General features: G+C 43.5%; 1 protein-coding gene across 36 annotated transcripts in view; it reads right to left on the minus strand.

The window, feature by feature from the left end:
* The window catches only part of celf5a (cugbp, Elav-like family member 5a), a 355737-nt gene that overhangs the window by 65129 nt on the left and 273571 nt on the right, over window positions 1-17037 (minus strand). For 4 of the 36 annotated variants that reach the window (XM_060941441.1, XM_060941439.1, XM_060941438.1 and 1 more), the window contains exon 1: window positions 599-635. The exons of the other annotated variants lie outside the window; for them this stretch is intronic. In XM_060941441.1, coding sequence (XP_060797424.1) covers window positions 599-635 — 37 coding nt within the window. Of the gene's footprint in view, window positions 1-598; window positions 636-17037 lie in introns of those variants that run through there. 36 annotated transcript variants of the gene reach the window in all.

A 17037-nucleotide genomic window follows, 5' to 3' on the forward strand; every position in this document is an offset into this window, starting at 1 on the left:
CGACTTGTCCAGGGTGTACCCCGCCTTTCGCCCGTAGTCAGCTGGGATAGGCTCCAGCTTGCCTGCGACCCTGTAGGACAGGATAAAGCGGCTAGAGATAATGAGATGAGATGAGATCCCAGTGTGAAGGAGCAGACTATAAACACTCAGGACTACAACTCCCATGACACACAGCGCCTTCTGTCCCCAGCCTACTGAACTACAGCTGTCATGCATTTCCTTAATCACCGCTTCCGCTATTTAAGCCACTCATTCACACCACTCCAGTGTGAAGTATTGTCCTGCCATTTGTATCTGGAGCCTTGTATTGGTTCTAACTGTCCCTAGTGTTTCCTGACCTTTTGCTATTTCCTCTCTGTTTTTGCTCTTTGTCTTTCCCATGTCACGTTGTTCGCCGATTGCCTGACCCTCACTAGTTTACCGACACCAATTTCAGTCACCCGATTTGGCTTTGTTGACAGTCTGCTGATCTGTTTCCTCTGTGCATACATCAGTAAGTGCCTGCACTCTCCCAATTTAAATCCACTGTATTGCACCTTTATTATAATGATGGTTTGTATTTACTGTATGCGCACATATTGGCTCACAACTAAACCACTTTTTTGACTCCTAGTGTTGTCTGGTTTGATTTGCATTGCAATCTGGGATGCCCGAGACTAGATAGAGTACATGTTCATCCTACATTTTAAGGTGCATTGTGGGATGTCATTAGGATAGTGTACTAATAAAGTGGCCTAGGATCAATTCTGCATTGGGACATCCTAAAAAATGGCCGAAAAGCCCAATTAGCTTACTACACATGGAGCAAGGTGTCAATCTCCATCTGATAAGCCAGGCTGGGTGTGAAGGTTTTTTTTTTTTTTTGAATAACTTTGTAAATGACTGTCTCAGGTGAAAAGCCCTGCGAGAGCGAAGGACAACAAGCTGTTAGTGCCATCCGCTGTGAGCAGCTTCAGGGGCCTGGAAAGGAAATGCTATTACTCTAATAGCAAGCTCTCAGGCAAGTGGAGAGCCACTCTTCATCAGCTGTCAAAGTCCAAGTGTATATTCTGTGGATATATGAAAAAATATTAGCATTTTGATGCAGAAGGACAACATGAGCTGACAGATATTAGGTTGCGTTCATCTGCAAAATGGGCAAAGTGACAAATTGTAGAGCTTCATGCTGGCAGAAGATAAAACAATGGCAGCAGCGAGTGTAACTGAGAATTTGTTGTCTCCTGCCAGGATTGAGGTTGCTTTTAGTCCAATTAAAATAACAGAACACATAGACCTCCATCATGTAGCTACGCATAAACAAACAGACATTTAGGGTGATAGTAATTAACCTATAGCAACACTGGAAGAGCTTAATCCAATTTATTAGAAGTCCAGATCTTGTAGTGCTACAAGAACTAATGAAGTACACTGATCCACTGACCTCTTTGTTTATATTTCTCTGTTTCAAGGTGCAATGTTGTAATGCAGTGTCTTAACACTTCTTTGGCAGCACTCCCCCCGCTCTCTTTGATTCATAGTCACAGTTTAGCTCCCGGCGGCACGGTGGTGTAGTGGTTAGCGCTGTCGCCTCACAGCAAGAAGGTCCAGGTTCAAGCCCCGTGGCCGGCGAGGGCCTTGCTATGTGGAGTTTGCATGTTGTCTGCGTGGGTTTCCTCCAGGTGCTCCGGTTTCCCCCACAGTCCAAAGACATGCAGGTTAGGTTAACTGGTGGCTCTAAATTGACCGTAGGTGTGAACGGTTGTGTGTCTACTGTGTCAGCCCTGTGATGACCTGGTGACTTGTCCAGGCTGTACCCTGCCTTTCGCCCATAGTCAGCTGGGATAGGCTCCAGCTTGCCTGCGACACTGTAGAACAGGATAAAGCGGCTAGAGATAATGAGATGAGTTTAGCTCCCACCCACCCCCAACATATCCAGAACTATTTACACCCTGAATATTTGTTTGGCTCATGGAGAAAAAAATGTAAAATCAAGCTTCACACTGATAAGAAAACCTTAGTGTGAATCAAGAGATCAAAATGAAATCTTGTTAAAAATTTGACATTATGGATTCATGGATACCAATTCTGGTATCAGGTATCCATGCTTGTTTACTTATTTAAAAAAAATTCTGATACCAACATCAAATACAAGATGATACTACATGATGTAAACCTGATGTATGTTGTGCTAATGGCAGCAATCTGAATGTATCCATCCCATCCATTATCTGTAGCTGCTTATCCTGTACAGGGTTGCAGGCAAGCTGGAGCCTATCCCAGCTGACTATGGGTGAGAGGCGGGGTACACCCTGGACAAGTCGCCAGGTTATTGCAGGGTTGACAGAGATAAACAACCATTCACACCTACGGTCAATTTAGAGCCACCAATTAGTCTAACCTACATGTCTTTTGGGGGAAACTGGAGTACCTGGAGGAAACCCACACAGACATGGGGAGAACAGGCAAACTCCTCGTTGGTCACTGGGCTCAAACCCAAGACCTTCCTGCTGTGAGGCAACAGTGCTAACCACTACACCACCGTGCAGCCCCGATCTGAATGTATTTCACCATAAATGATGGCAGTCAAAGCAAAGCAGACCACTAACTGTGACAATATCAAGAGGAGGAACTATAGTGTCCTCCAACAATGCAAGTAACCTGACAAAACATTTTTTTAAAAATCAGCATGAGTAGTTCATTGCTAGTTGCGTTAGCTAGGCAGGAAGAATAGTCACAGATAATGCTAGGTGAGTGAGTTTCAAAAATGGAACAAAACCTGCTTTCTACTGCAACCTGACTCGATTCAAGGGAACTAATGCAGCTAGCTAATGCACTTCAATTAAAATGAACTAGCCAACATTATGAAGAACATGCATAATGGTGTATGTTTTTGAATACATTCAGTATGTGCGATTTTCATGGCTACTCTTTGAACAGAGGAACATTAAACAGAGCTGAGTAACATCCATCAGGATGTCGCTAATTGATTAATACTTAGTAAGCTAGAGGCTGTCCACACGGCAACGGATTCAGGTGAATCTGATAAAATTGTTTATTGTTTTGGCCTGGCGTCCACACGGCACCGGCGTTTTGGGTGCCCCAAAACAAGAACGGGTTCCAGAGTGGAAAAATCTGGCAACGGCGCCATTGTGAAGTCGTCTGGATGAGTAGAACGGATTTGTTTACGATGACATCACAACCACATGACTAGAACAAGCAGCACTCTCGCTGTTTTGTATGAACCACTGCATTGCATTCACTTTTGTATACAGCTTTTCTTTTAAATAAACAAGTAACTGAACCATTTTTTTATTGGATAAGACTGCTTTTCAAAATGTTCACACACAATAAGAAAATTAAGTTATATAAAACTATGCACACTAATAAAACTAATTTGTACACACAGAAGGCACGATTTCCTCGCGTAGTCGCAGCCAGCTTCTTGTTGTTGTGTGCTTGTTCCTATGAGTGCTTTACGCTGGGTAGAAGAAGGGGTTTATGCGCATGCGTCCTACTACTTCTATTGTTCTGGTGTCTCCGAAGGGACCGTCTTACAGCGCACGTAGAGGTGTGGCATGTGTATTGCATCGTTTTCAGCAAGCGTTGCGTTGCCATATGTACCTGATATTTTACTGATCCGTTGCCCATGTGAACACGATATTTTTTTTTTTAAAATAAAATCTTGTTGCCGTTGTCGTGTGGATGTAGCCTTAGTCATTTACGGGACTGGCAGGAAAAATATGAGGAGTTGAGTGAATGAGCAGCACTTTCTCTTCCCTGTGTATCATGGCTGAAGTGCCCTCGAGCAAGGCATCTAACCCCCAACTGCTCCCCCTGTGCTGTAGCATAGCTGCCCACTGCTCTGTGTGTGTGTGTGTGTGTGTGTGTGTGTGTGTGTGTGTGTGTGTGTGTGTGCGCGTGCTCAAGCAGTGGACAAAGTACCCAACTTCATTACTTAAGTCAAAGTACAGATCCCACTGGTCAAATGTTACTCTGATACAAGTGAAAGTTGTCCAGTCAAATTTTTTACTTAAAGTACTTGCTTTTCAAAATACTTAAGTATTAAAAGTACATTTTCTGTCAGTGCATTGTTGTAGTATTGCCACAAATGCTTACAATACCTAATGTCTGAATCAACCTACTGGAGTTACTGACTAGCTTGTAGAACCTGTAGAATAAACACCTTTAATCACAGATAAACACAGATTTCTACATTGTTTACTTGGCAAGATTATGCTGAAGCATTTCTGAAAGGACCTCAGATAAGTTAACATTCATGTTAGCATAACGCCGTTTTTACATGCTAACTAACAATGTCCAAGTTAACTAGCTATGTGTAAATATTAGCCATGGACAAGGCAATGGCAACTTGGTGAGCAGATCCACAGAAAGTCATTTGACTAACCAGACTGCATAGCTATTGCAACGTTATTGCTAGCTCTAAAAGCACAGACAGCTTCATTGCAAGCTTTCTCTTGGAACAAAATGTTTACATAACTCAATGTGCTTCCGCAGGTTGGACAGTGGGTTTTTATAGGCCGTGATGTGGTCCGTTTTCGGCAAACAATTAAAACGAAACAAATCTTTAATCCTTTCAGAAAACTGAAACATGGGTTCTAGGTATGGCCATGGGTGCATGCATTCCCCAGAACCGCCTCCTTCCAGTCTGCCATCAACTGATCGTGTTCAAATAATGCTGTTGAGGAATCACTGAACTTGATTTTATACAGTCTATGGACGTGACATGACCCTAGTGATTACTGATTGTTTGGGGGGGGGTTTCCACAGGTGACCCTGAGAAAGCCTATCATGTCTTAGAAGCAAAAAGAAAAAATATCTACTTTCAAAGCTGTTTCATAGTAACGAGTAACAAGGACCTTGACAGAAATGTAGCGGAGTGAAAGGTACAATATTTGTCTTTTAAATGTAGTGAAGTTAGTCATAAGTTTCCAAAAAAAAAATACTCAAAGTACAGATACTCAGTGTACTTAAGTACAGTACTCAAGTAAATGTACTTCATTACTGTCCACCTCTGGTGTCCTCATTGCTCACTTGTGTGTTCACTGCTTCAGATGGGTTAAATACTGTACAGAGGAGGAATTTCACTGTGCTTGAGTGTACATGTGATAAATAAAGGCTTCATCATCATTTTGGTATATACTTAGTGTGAATAAAATTCTATCGATGCATCAGTAATTGAAATGTCTCCTTCAATTCTGCCCAAGGAAGCAGACTGCAGCCATAGACATTATTCAGGACAATCCACTGAATGATTGATCACTCGCTCCATTTCTACCTCAGTTAAGAAGAAGAACCAAATGCAAGGGTACTTGGGTATGGCATGGCTCATGTGATGGTGGAAATAGTGACAACATGCAAGCAATCCAATGGAAAAATTGCTTTGTGTCTATTATGAAACACTAGGAGTGCAGATCTCATCAAAGCTTTGTCAAAACAGGTTAATGAACCTCACTTTTGGCTCCTCGCATTAGACAGAAGGACATCAAAATGTGTTCTAACAGAAGTCTTCATTCCTTTTCAGTGAGCCAAATGGACAAAGAAGTGAAGTCATATGAGAACCTCACCACTCTGGCTTAAAACCATGTTGGGTTAATGTATCTGTACATTTTGTAGTGCCAAAATCGTGCCTCTGTTCCTAGTCAATATGGGACTCTTTTTAAGGACAAACAGGGACAAGTCATTGCTCTGCCTAATGGCCAAGTTTCATCATCGTCCTTTTGAGTTGTACTTTTCCCAGTCAGTCACCATCCAGCAGTGCCTTGATAGGAATACCGCAACTCATCCATCACCAAGCAGTCTACTGGGATGCATCAGAGTCCAAGTGATTTCTCTCTCACTCACACACACACACACAAGCCTGCCAAACATTTCATCCAAACTGTGCAATGCTCTGTGCTGTAGCAACCATTGCATCATCTTGCACCGGGGTTTCGAAATAGAGCACAAATCACACAGAGATCACTCTCAGCAAGTGGCTGAGACATTCCCACATCGCTCAATCCAAAGGGGTAAAAAATATCACAGCCCAATTTCTCTCTGAAACACAACTGACACAGAAATTTCTCAAATTTTTCACATCAACATCGTACTTTAGCACGAAGTTTTATTTTCAGGTATTTTTCACAAAGAAAGTCCACTCCCTGCTGCCCAAATCCTAGCGTACCATCACATGGCAGCTTCAGTGCCTCGAATAAACAACATAGCTTTAAAAAAACAATTCACAACTCACAATAAGAAATATGGGGAAAAAGAGAGTGAAAGAGAAAACAGTTTATCTCTGCCATACTTCACTTCAAATTTCCACTTAAGATGATGACAAACGTGAAATATTACTCAGCCCCTGGTGCCTGGCTTCAACATATTACTGCACAAACCACCATTCTGCCACATGATGTTCCTATGAGCACTATGTTGTAAAAACATTTACACTAGTGCAACGATATTTATTCTTTATTGTTGGCCTTCAGAATGCTCCTGACAGGCCTCGTTATCAGGTATCAGGTCTTCATTATGTTTACTGTTTCCATTATATCACGTGGAGTTTTCTATAATCTTCCATATCTTTGGTAAGTGTTTAACATAGTTTGTTCGCTAATTATTTTCTAAGCCCACTGACAATGATTCATAGGCACTGATTGAAGCATCTGTATCCAAAGCACATATCGTTACTTCTCTCTTTGGCTCTTTCTGCTTTCAATATACTTTCTGAATCATATGTGAACTATGTTCTAAGCTAATAAATCCCCTCTTCATTTTCTGAAAGACAAACTGAAGCACACAGAGAAACAACAAACTATGGATCAAATATGAATACATTATTTGGAAAATAAACAGATAATATATTCTAAACGGGGCGGCACGGTGGTGTAGTGGTTAGCGCTGTCGCCTCACAGCAAGAAGGTCCGGGTTCGAGCCCCGTGGCCGGCGAGGGCCTTTCTGTGCGGAGTTTGCATGTTCTCCCTGTGTCCGCGTGGGTTTCCTCCGGGTGCTCCGGTTTCCCCCACAGTCCAAAGACATGCAGGTTAGGTTAACTGGTGACTCTAAATTGACCGTAGGTGTGAATGTGAGTGTGAATGGTTGTCTGTGTCTATGTGTCAGCCCTGTGATGACCTGGCGACTTGTCCAGGGTGTACCCCGCCTTTCGCCCGTAGTCAGCTGGGATAGGCTCCAGCTTGCCTGCGACCCTGTAGAACAGGATAAAGCGGCTAGAGATAATGAGATGAGATGAGATATTCTAAACGAATACACATACAGATACAAATGTTATTCTTTTTTCCCCAGAAATGTTCACAATTTGAAACTTAATGTGGACATCAGGATAAAAAAAAAAAATCTCAGAAGCTGGAAGTTTGTCATGCAGGTCAGTGGTCAGATATAGATATAAAACTTATGGGTGTGAGCGAACAGTCAGATATGAAGCTTGTGGACAAAGGAAGACCACAAATTAAATTTCTGCATGAAGCGTTCATTCATTCATTCATTCATTCATCCTTAGTAACTGCCTGCTCAGAGTCAGAGTTTGAGAAATAGAACCAAGTCAATTTCTTACATGTACAAACAAAAATAAATGGATGAGAAACAGAATTATGAACTCAAGTGATAGTTGAGGTTGACAAACTGTCACAACCAGATTTTACACGCCGTACTGCAGAAACATGACTACGCCCACATCAGATTTAAAGCCGAATACAGATATAGATATTTGAAGCATGAAACAGATCCAGATCCAGATAGTGGTGCTGCTGTATACCCCTACAACAAACCAAATTAAGCAGGCAAAGCAACAGTGCTTGCTTTATGACGTTCTTATCAATCGCTTTATTTCAAAATCCAGAGAGAGCTGAAATTGGAGCAGCTTCAAGAAGAACGAGGCGAGAATAAGGTTGGCAGTCGAGATGAAAGCGTCCAGGCCTGTAGTAAAAAAACAAAACCAAGACTGTAGGCTATATGTTAGAACACTGTTCATTTTCAGCATGTGGGAGAGCAAGCTGGTTTGTTGGCAGATTGAAGAAAAACAACTTCTAAAAGACCAGGCAACATGCGAGAAACTTGAACCTTCTGGAGGAGAGATAACTACACTATAACTTGGGTAAGACCTTGGAGAAGGTGGGATGTTTTCACTGTCCACATTATGCCAGAGACCTCATCCCCCATGGATGTGGTTCTTAATCCATATTCATTCACATTAATCTGGCAGTGTGTTCACTCACTATTCAAATCCTTTACTCTCAAAATGGCAGCGTTAACATTTATATATGGAGGAAATGCCCCAAGGTGATATATAAACAAATCCATAAATAAATACATAAGCAATATATCTGCTATTCCTCTAATTACAAAATACGTCATGTTGAGTTGCTTCATGCCGTTTACGGGAGCTGAAAACAGAAGAGCGCTGCATGCTGATAAAAGTCTCCTTTAGTTTAACATCTTCTGTCTGTCCATAACTGGAAAATATGGTGTTGCAGTAATATGGCAGGTTGAGGGAGGGGTCCATTATTTAGAAGAACACACAGCTTCGTTTTCCATATGGCCAACTTAACACTGAGGGACACAGACACTGAGATAAACAACTCAGCAAGATACTGTACTGTTTAGGACACTGAGGTATGCGGTTTGGAGTTATTGCTTTTGTCCGCATTAATTTTTGCAGAATTGCATTTCTTGTAGTATTCCATGGCAAATGGAATAAGGAGAAAATATTCAACATGAAAAAAAAGCATTGATTCAAAATAACAGCTACAGTTCCCCTAGCTAGAACACTAGTGGGTGTGTGTTAGTACCAATAACATCGTGACTGATTTGGTCACAGGTACGAGCTAAAAGAGTCACGGGTGTTGTTATTCATGATAACACACAGCCTCCAGTACTTTACTGCTTTCATATAACAGTTTTACAAAGTAAGTACAAAATAAAGCAATGAAACATGAACACTGTTTGAAATATCTATTCATATCTACTCATATTAAAGCCATGCAATGTTGAAAGTATCTGAAATAATATTATACTAGAAAAGCACTCGGAGAGCGCAGACCTCCACCAAGAATCCTTTAAAAAATTCCGGGATCCAGACGGTGATCCGGATCACCGCCAAAATTTAATGGATTGTTACAGTACTTGTGCCTAGTCACACCTCTGGAAAAAAATTTCAGACCAATCCGTTCATAACTTTTTCCGTAATGTTGCTAACAGACAAACCAACCAACAAACAAACAAACTAGAAAAGCACTCGGAGAGCGCAGACCTCCGCCAAGAATCCTTTAAAAAAATCCGGGATCCAGAAAGTGATCCGGATCACTGCCAACATTTAATGGATTGTTACTTGTGCCCAGTCACACCTCTGGAAAAAATTTCAGAGCAATCCGTTCATTAATTTTTCCGTAATGTTGCTAACAGACAAACCAACAAACAAACCAATGCTACCAAAAATATAACCTCCTTGGCGGAGGTAATAAATTCTTTGGTAAAAAAGTAAAAGCATCCATCGATGTTTTTGGTTTTGTGGTCATGTTTCCAAATTTGCTGTTGTGTTTTTGGCTTTGGTCTCATGTTTTTGGTCTTCACATTTGGTTTTGTGGCCATATTTCCAAATTTGCTGTTGTTTTTGATTTGGTGACGTGTTATTGGTTTTGCTCTATGGTTTTGGATTTGCTGGCACATGTTTTTTGTTTTACTGTTTATTTATTTAACGGTTATGTTTTTGATTTTTTTTTTTGTTTTGTGTTTTGCTGTCATATGTTTGGTTTTGCTGTTGTGTCTAGTTTTGCTGTCTTGTTGTTGTTGTTGTGTTTCTAAATTTGTAGTAATGTTTGTGGTTTTGGTGTCATTTTTGTTTTGCTGTTGTTTTTTTATTTTATTTTGCCAATGCGTTTTTCTTGTTAGTTTGTTATGCACTAACAGGCCACCATAATATACTAATGCCCCCCCCCATGCCCTGCAAATGACCTCTGCCCCCCATACCATAGTACTGGTGGACTGCTTGCTCGGTAGAAGGGTCTGTTTGTTTCTTCTAACAGATGAATGCTTTAGCTAGGAGATTATGCTTCCTTGGCAGTTGTGCAGCCCTTCCTTTTTTGTAACGCTTATTAAAAATGGATTAGAGAGAGAGAGAGAGAGAGAGAGAGAGAGACTTATTCTCTCCTTATCCCAAGCTTCATCTGTGAGCTTCGACAGGCCCATTTGTTTTCATTTATGGGATGTTTTGTTCGATATCTAATGAAATACTGTAACTATCTATATATCGACCAAACCATCAGCCATGATGGCTGTAATTGGTCACCGGCTGTCATTTCACTCCACATCTTTCCCATTTCACCCCCTCTGTGTTTGTTTGATTACATTTGTGCTGTGTGTAATAACAGAGGCAAATGCCTCCTAATATCCACCCACTCTTCGGATTTTTACTGCGCCTGAAAAACTGTGGCTTATCCAGTATAAATCTACATGCTCTCATATTCTATAGGATGTTATGCAAGCCTACTTGATGATACCCCATTTTTTTTTTTAAATGTACTGTACAGATGTAATATCTCGTTTAGGGATGTATGATGTGATACGTGATCTGTCCGCATCATTAGAGCATGTGAGACTGGTTTGTTTGTGAACTGCCTTTACATAGCAATATCCATTTATCTGATGAAATCCTTGCTTGTTAAGGCCCTGGAGTGTGGAATAAATCCCTAATCAGACTAATAGCGCTCAGAACTCCTGCATTTCATCTCACCTGAAATGAACAGCGTCGACATGCCATTAGCAATAACCCCTGGATCAGCCGATGATGAAACTGGGAGGAAATTCAACGAACAGGCACTATTTCATCATGAGGATGGCATCGGGTTTGATATTTGCCCCGCACATCAGTTTTCATCTGGTTTTACATACTTGATCTTGTCTCCAAAGACGGGCCTCGAGGGTTCCTTCCTTACCGATGCTGCCTTTGAATGCTGATTTTCATTTGTGTTCTAATATCCAGCATGCACATCCTTTCTTTCAAAACAAAAGAGAAAATCTAAGAGAAAAAAATCTCTCTCTCTCTCTCTCTCTCTCTCTCTCTGTCTGTCTGTCTCTCTCATACACACACACACACACACACACACACACACACACACACACACACACACACACTTGTATTTTAGCCCTGAAAACCTCTGGAGAAAAGGGAATATATCATCAGAAGAATAGGATTTTAAAATGGTGAAGCTCTCCAGAAACGCAAACATTTATGTGCAGATCGGCTACACACCTAAACGGCACCTTTAACAATAAGCTATTACTCAAATACACACACGCACACGCTACCAGTCAAATGTTTGGACACACCTACTCATTCATAGGTTTTTCTCTGACCTGTATTACATTCAAAGCAATAAACTAGCACATTATTTGATGTTTTACCTCATGAATTTTATTGTTGTTTTCAAAATAAATACATTTCAATTCTGATTCTTGCAACACCTTTCAAAAAACTTGGGACGGTAAAGCATTTGCCACTTTGTAATGTTGCCATTTCTTCTCACGACACTTAAAAGATGTTTAGGGACTGAAGACACCAAGTGATGAAGTATTTCAGGTGTTATTTTGTCCCATTCTTCCTGCAAACAGGTCTTATGGTGTGCAACAGTATGGGGTCATCATTGTCACATTATTTCAAAATTTGCTACACACTCTCTGTTGGGGCAGCACGGTGGTGTAGTGGTTAGCGCTGTCGCCTCACAGCAAGAAGGTCCGGGTTCGAGCCCCGTGGCCGGTGAGGGCCTTTCTGTGTGGAGTTTGCATGTTCTCCCCGTGTCCGCGTGGGTTTCATCCGGGTGCTCCGGTTTCCCCCACAGTCCAAAGACATGCAGGTTAGGTTAACTGGTGGCTCTAAATTGACCGTAGGTGTGAATGTGAGTGTGAATGGTTGTCTGTGTCTATGTGTCAGCCCTGCGATGACCTGGCGACTTGTCCAGGGTGTACCCCGCCTTTCGCCCGTAGTCAGCTGGGATAGGCTCCAGCTTGCCTGCGACCCTGTAGAACAGGATAAAGCGGCTAGAGATAATGAGAATGAGATGAGACTCTCTATTGGGGACAGACGGGACAGACACCCTCTTCTTCCACAGCCATGCCTTTGTAACGTGTGCAGAATGTGGTTTTGCATTGTCTTGTTGAAATATCCCTGGAAAAGATGTCGTTTTGAAGGCAGTAATATGTTGCTCCAAAATCTCAATGTACTTTTCTGTATTAATGCTGCCATCACAGATATGTAAGACACCGTTCCCAAGATCACTGACACAACCCCATACCATGACAGACCCTGACTTTTGGACTTATTTCAGGTAACATTCTGGATGGTCCTTTTTTCTGCTTTGCTCTGGAGCACACGAGGCAGAAGTCTTCCTTTTTGCACAGTAAAGTTTTAACTGGCATTTGTGCACCAAATTTCCTGCAGATTCCTTGAATTGTTTAATGATATGATGTATCATAGAGAGTGAAATTTTTAATGTTTTAAAAACATTGTTTCTTAAACATTTCAATCATTTTCTCACACATTTGTTGACAAACTGGAGATCCTTGGCACATCTTTGCTCCTCAAAGACTAGCACTGTGTCCGAAATCACTCACTACTCACTGTATAGTGGACTATATAGTGAGGTCGCCATTTTGTAGTGCTGTCGGAATATATAGCGAGAATTATTACACCCTATATAGTGGACTCATAGTATCCCACAATGCATCGTGAAAAGTAGTGTACAACCGATGGTCACTAACCAAGCAATATATACCATCATGCATTGCGGTCGCACTGAAAGACACATAAAATACAAGAATAAAAGTTACAGTGCAGAGCGAGGAATTAATCAAAAGCCTCAAATTTGATTTAATAAAAAGCAGCAGCAAAGAAGAAAGTATTCTTCTCCCGAGTGACTGTGCTTCTCACCCTATCTCTAAGGGAGCGCCCAGCCACCCTGCGAAGGAAACTCATTTCGGCCGCTTGTATCCGCGATCTTGTCCTTTCGGTCATTACCCAAAGCTCATGACCATAGGTGAGAGTCGGAACGTAGATCGACCGGTAAATTGAGAGCTTCGCCTTTTGGCTCAGCTCTTTCTTCACCACGACGGACCAGTAAAGCGACCGCATCACTGCGGAGGCTGCACCGATCCGCCTGTCGATCTCATGCTCCATCCTTCCCTCACTCGTGAACAAGATCCCGAGATACTTAAACTCCTCCACTTGAGGCAGAACTTCTCCACCAACGTGGAGAGGGCAAGCCACCCTTTTCCGGTCGAGAACCATGGCCTCGGACTTGGAGGTGCTGATTCTCATCCCAGCCGCTTCACACTCGACTGCAAACCGCCCCAGTGCATGCTGAAGGTCCTGGTTTGAAGAAGCCAACAGGACAACATCATCCGCAAAAAGCAGAGATGAAATCCTGTGGTTCCCAAACAGGATTCCTTCTGGCCCCTGGCTGCACCTAGAAATTCTGTCCATAAAAATTATGAACAGAACCGGTGACAAAGGGCAGCCCTGCCGGAGTCCAACATGCACTGGGAACAGGTCTGACTTACTGCCGGCAATGCGAACCAGACTCCTGCTCCGTTCGTACAGGGACCGGACAGCCCTTAGCAAAGAGCCCCGAACCCCATACTCCCGAAGCACCCCCCACAGAATACTATGGGGGACACAGTCGAATGCCTTCTCCAGATCCACAAAGCACATGTGGACTGGTTGGGCAAACTCCCATGAACCCTCGAGCACCCTATGAAGGGTATAGAGCTGGTCCAGTGTTCCGCGACCAGGACGAAAACCACATTGTTCCTCCTGGATCCGAGGTTCGACTATCGGTCGAATTCTCCTCTCCAGTACCCTGGAGTAAACCTTCCCCGGGAGGCTGAGAAGTGTGATTCCCCTATAATTGGAGCACACTCTCCGGTCCCCTTTCTTAAAAAGAGGGACCACCACCCCAGTCTGCCACTCCAGAGGCACTGTCCCTGACCGCCACGTGATGTTGCAGAGGCATGTCAACCAAGACAGCCCCACAACATCCAGAGACTTGAGATACTCAGGGCGGATCTCATCCACCCCCGGTGCCTTGCCACCAAGGAGCTTGCAAACCACCTCAGTGACTTCGGCTTGGGTAATGGACGAGTCCATCTCTGAGTCATCAGCCTCAGTCTCCTCAGTGGAAGACATGACGGTAGGATTGAGGAGATCCTCAAAGTATTCCTTCCACCGCCCGACAATGTCCCCAGTCGAGGTCAACAGCTCCCCACCCGCACTGTAAACAGTGTTGGCAGAGTACTGCTTCCCCCTCCTGAGGCGCCGGACGGTTTGCCAGAATTTCTTCGAGGCCGACCGATAGTCCTTCTCCATGGCCTCCCCGAACTCCTCCCAGTTCCGAGTTTTTGCCTCCGCAACTGCCCGAGCTGCAGCACGCCTGGCCTGCCAATACCCATCAGTTGCCTCGGGAGTCCTGGAGGTTAACATGGCCCAATAGGACTCCTTCTTCAGCTTGACGGCATCCCTTACTTCTGGTGTCCACCACCGGGTTCGGGGATTGCCGCCACGACAGGCACCGGAGACCTTGCGGCCACAGCTCCTTAGGACCGTGACGTCGCCCGGGATGACGCAGCCGGGGCCCCACCCTGGAGCCAGGCCTGGGGTTGGGGCTCGTATGCGAGCGCTTGGTGGCCGGGCCTTTGCCCATGGGGCCCGGCCGGGCTCCGCCCGAAGATGTGACGTGGGCCCGACCTCCTGTGGGTTCACCACCCACAGAGGTAGCAGTAGGGGACTGGTGCAATGTGGATTGGGTGGCAGTCGAAGGCAGGGGCCTCGATGACCTGATCCCCGGACACAGTGTCCAAAAGTGTTTTTTTCATTTTACCAATGAGCTCACTATATAGTCCTCTATATATAATTCCCTAGATAGTGGGTAGGAAGTAGTGAATGAGTGAGTGATTTCAGACACAGCTTAGACCTTTCCTGGACACTGATTTTGTGATAAATCATGATTATAATAACCTGTTGATATCACCTGTTTCAAATCACATCATTATTTAATTGTTTTACCTCATTACTAGCCCTAAATTACCCCAGTCACAATTTTTTTGGAATGTGTTGCAGGCCAGAAATGCAGGAATGGATGTATATTAACAAATGAAATGAAGTTGACCAGAAGAAACATGAAATATCTTGGGATCATACTATCTGTAATGAAATACAAGTCAAAGCACATTTAGAAATCATCTATCTATCCATTATCTGTAGCCGCTTATCCTGTGCAGGATCGTGGGCAAGCTGGAGCCTATCCCAGCTGACTATGGGCGAGAGGTGGGGTACACCCTGGACAAGTCGCCAGGTTATCGCAGGGCTGACACAGAAAGACAAACAACCATTCACACTCACATTCACACCTACGGTCAATTTAGAGCCACCAGTTAACCTAACCTGCATGTCTTTGGACTGTGGGGGAAACCGGAGCACTCGGAGGAAACCCACACGGACACGGGGAGAACATGCAAACTCCACACAGAAAGGCCCTCGCCGGTTGCTGGGCTCAAACCCAGAACCTTCTTGCCGTGAGGTGACAGTACTAACCACTACACCACCATGCCACCCATTTAGAAATCACTGCTTTCTTTTTTTATTTACAGTACATTTTCCATACCGGCCAACTTTTTCTGATTTGGGGTTGTGTATATACATTTGTGTGTGTGTGTGTGTGTGTGTGTGTGCTGTTTGCTCGGTAGTGGCTGGAGGAAAGTTTTAATCTTCACAGCGCTCTGTCAGCACTTCATAAAGAATGAGGCTTTTCAGCAGTGCTGAGGTGATGTGAGTGACAGGAAACAGGACAGGAGGCGTCCCATATTTCAGATATCAATTGGCAGTGTCGGTGCTGCCAGGTAACGTGACAGATTATGTGAAATGAGTTTCGTCAGTTCGTTGCTGATTAGTTATTGTACACACTTGTCAATTAAAGCTCCCCAGAGGGCCCTGAGCTCAGATGGCTTGAGTCCACCTCATAAACCACAGAGAGAGAGAGCGAGAGAAAGTCTGAACCAGAGAAGCTGAGACTGAAAGAGGAACAGTTTGCCGTGATGGATTGGAATGACAGCAGATAACAGAGGACAGTATAAAAGATTAAACATCATTTCAAGAGAATAAAATAATTTTCCGTTATTAATTAACTAACATCGACCTCTTAAGAAGAATTTCCTCATCTGCATATGTGTCAAGGTCACTCCTGTACCTTCGATCTTGAATAAGTTCACAACTTCCAGCTGCTCAAAAAGATCACTAAGAGACGTTGTAATGAAGGGACACACTTAGGCTACACTGCTGATTTTAACTTTTAAACTGTTTAAAGTCTAATTTGTGTGTGTGTGTGTGTGTGTGTGTACATGATATGTCCAGTTAGTTTGTTTCCTGTACAACTACCTTAAGATTGCTGAAATATGTAAAACCCTCCTCGACGTAATCAACCTCCACAGGTGCTTCTTCCAGTTATTTATACTGTTGCTTTATTGCAGGAAATCCCCCATTAAAATGAAACTTGTGTCCATTATCGAAGGACAAGTGCACTGTCATATGTGTAATTGTCATATTGCTCTCTATTGATCAATACTGGCCATCTTTTTATCTCATCTCATTATCTCTAGCCGCTTTATCCTTCTACAGGGTCATCCCAGCTGACTACGGGTGAAAGGCGGGGTACACCCTGGACAAGTCGCCAGGTCATCACAGGGCTGACACATAGACACAGACAACCATTCACACTCACATTCACACCTACGGTCAATTTAGAGTCACCAGTTAACCTAACCTGCATGTCTTTGGACTGTGGGGGACACCGGAGCACCCGGAAGAAACCCACGCGGACACAGGGAGAACATGCAAACTCCACACAGATAGGCCCTCATCGGCCAGAGGGCTCGAACCCGGACCTTCTTGCTGTGAGGCGACAGCGCTAACTACTACACCACTGTGCCGCCCTCCATCTTTTTATTTATTTTTAAAATTGTCTACCAGTCTAGTACCAAATTCCAGTTGTCTAGGTTTGG

This window comes from Neoarius graeffei, chromosome 15, assembly GCF_027579695.1.
Source record: "Neoarius graeffei isolate fNeoGra1 chromosome 15, fNeoGra1.pri, whole genome shotgun sequence".
In the NCBI taxonomy this organism is placed as follows: Eukaryota; Metazoa; Chordata; class Actinopteri; order Siluriformes; family Ariidae; genus Neoarius; species Neoarius graeffei.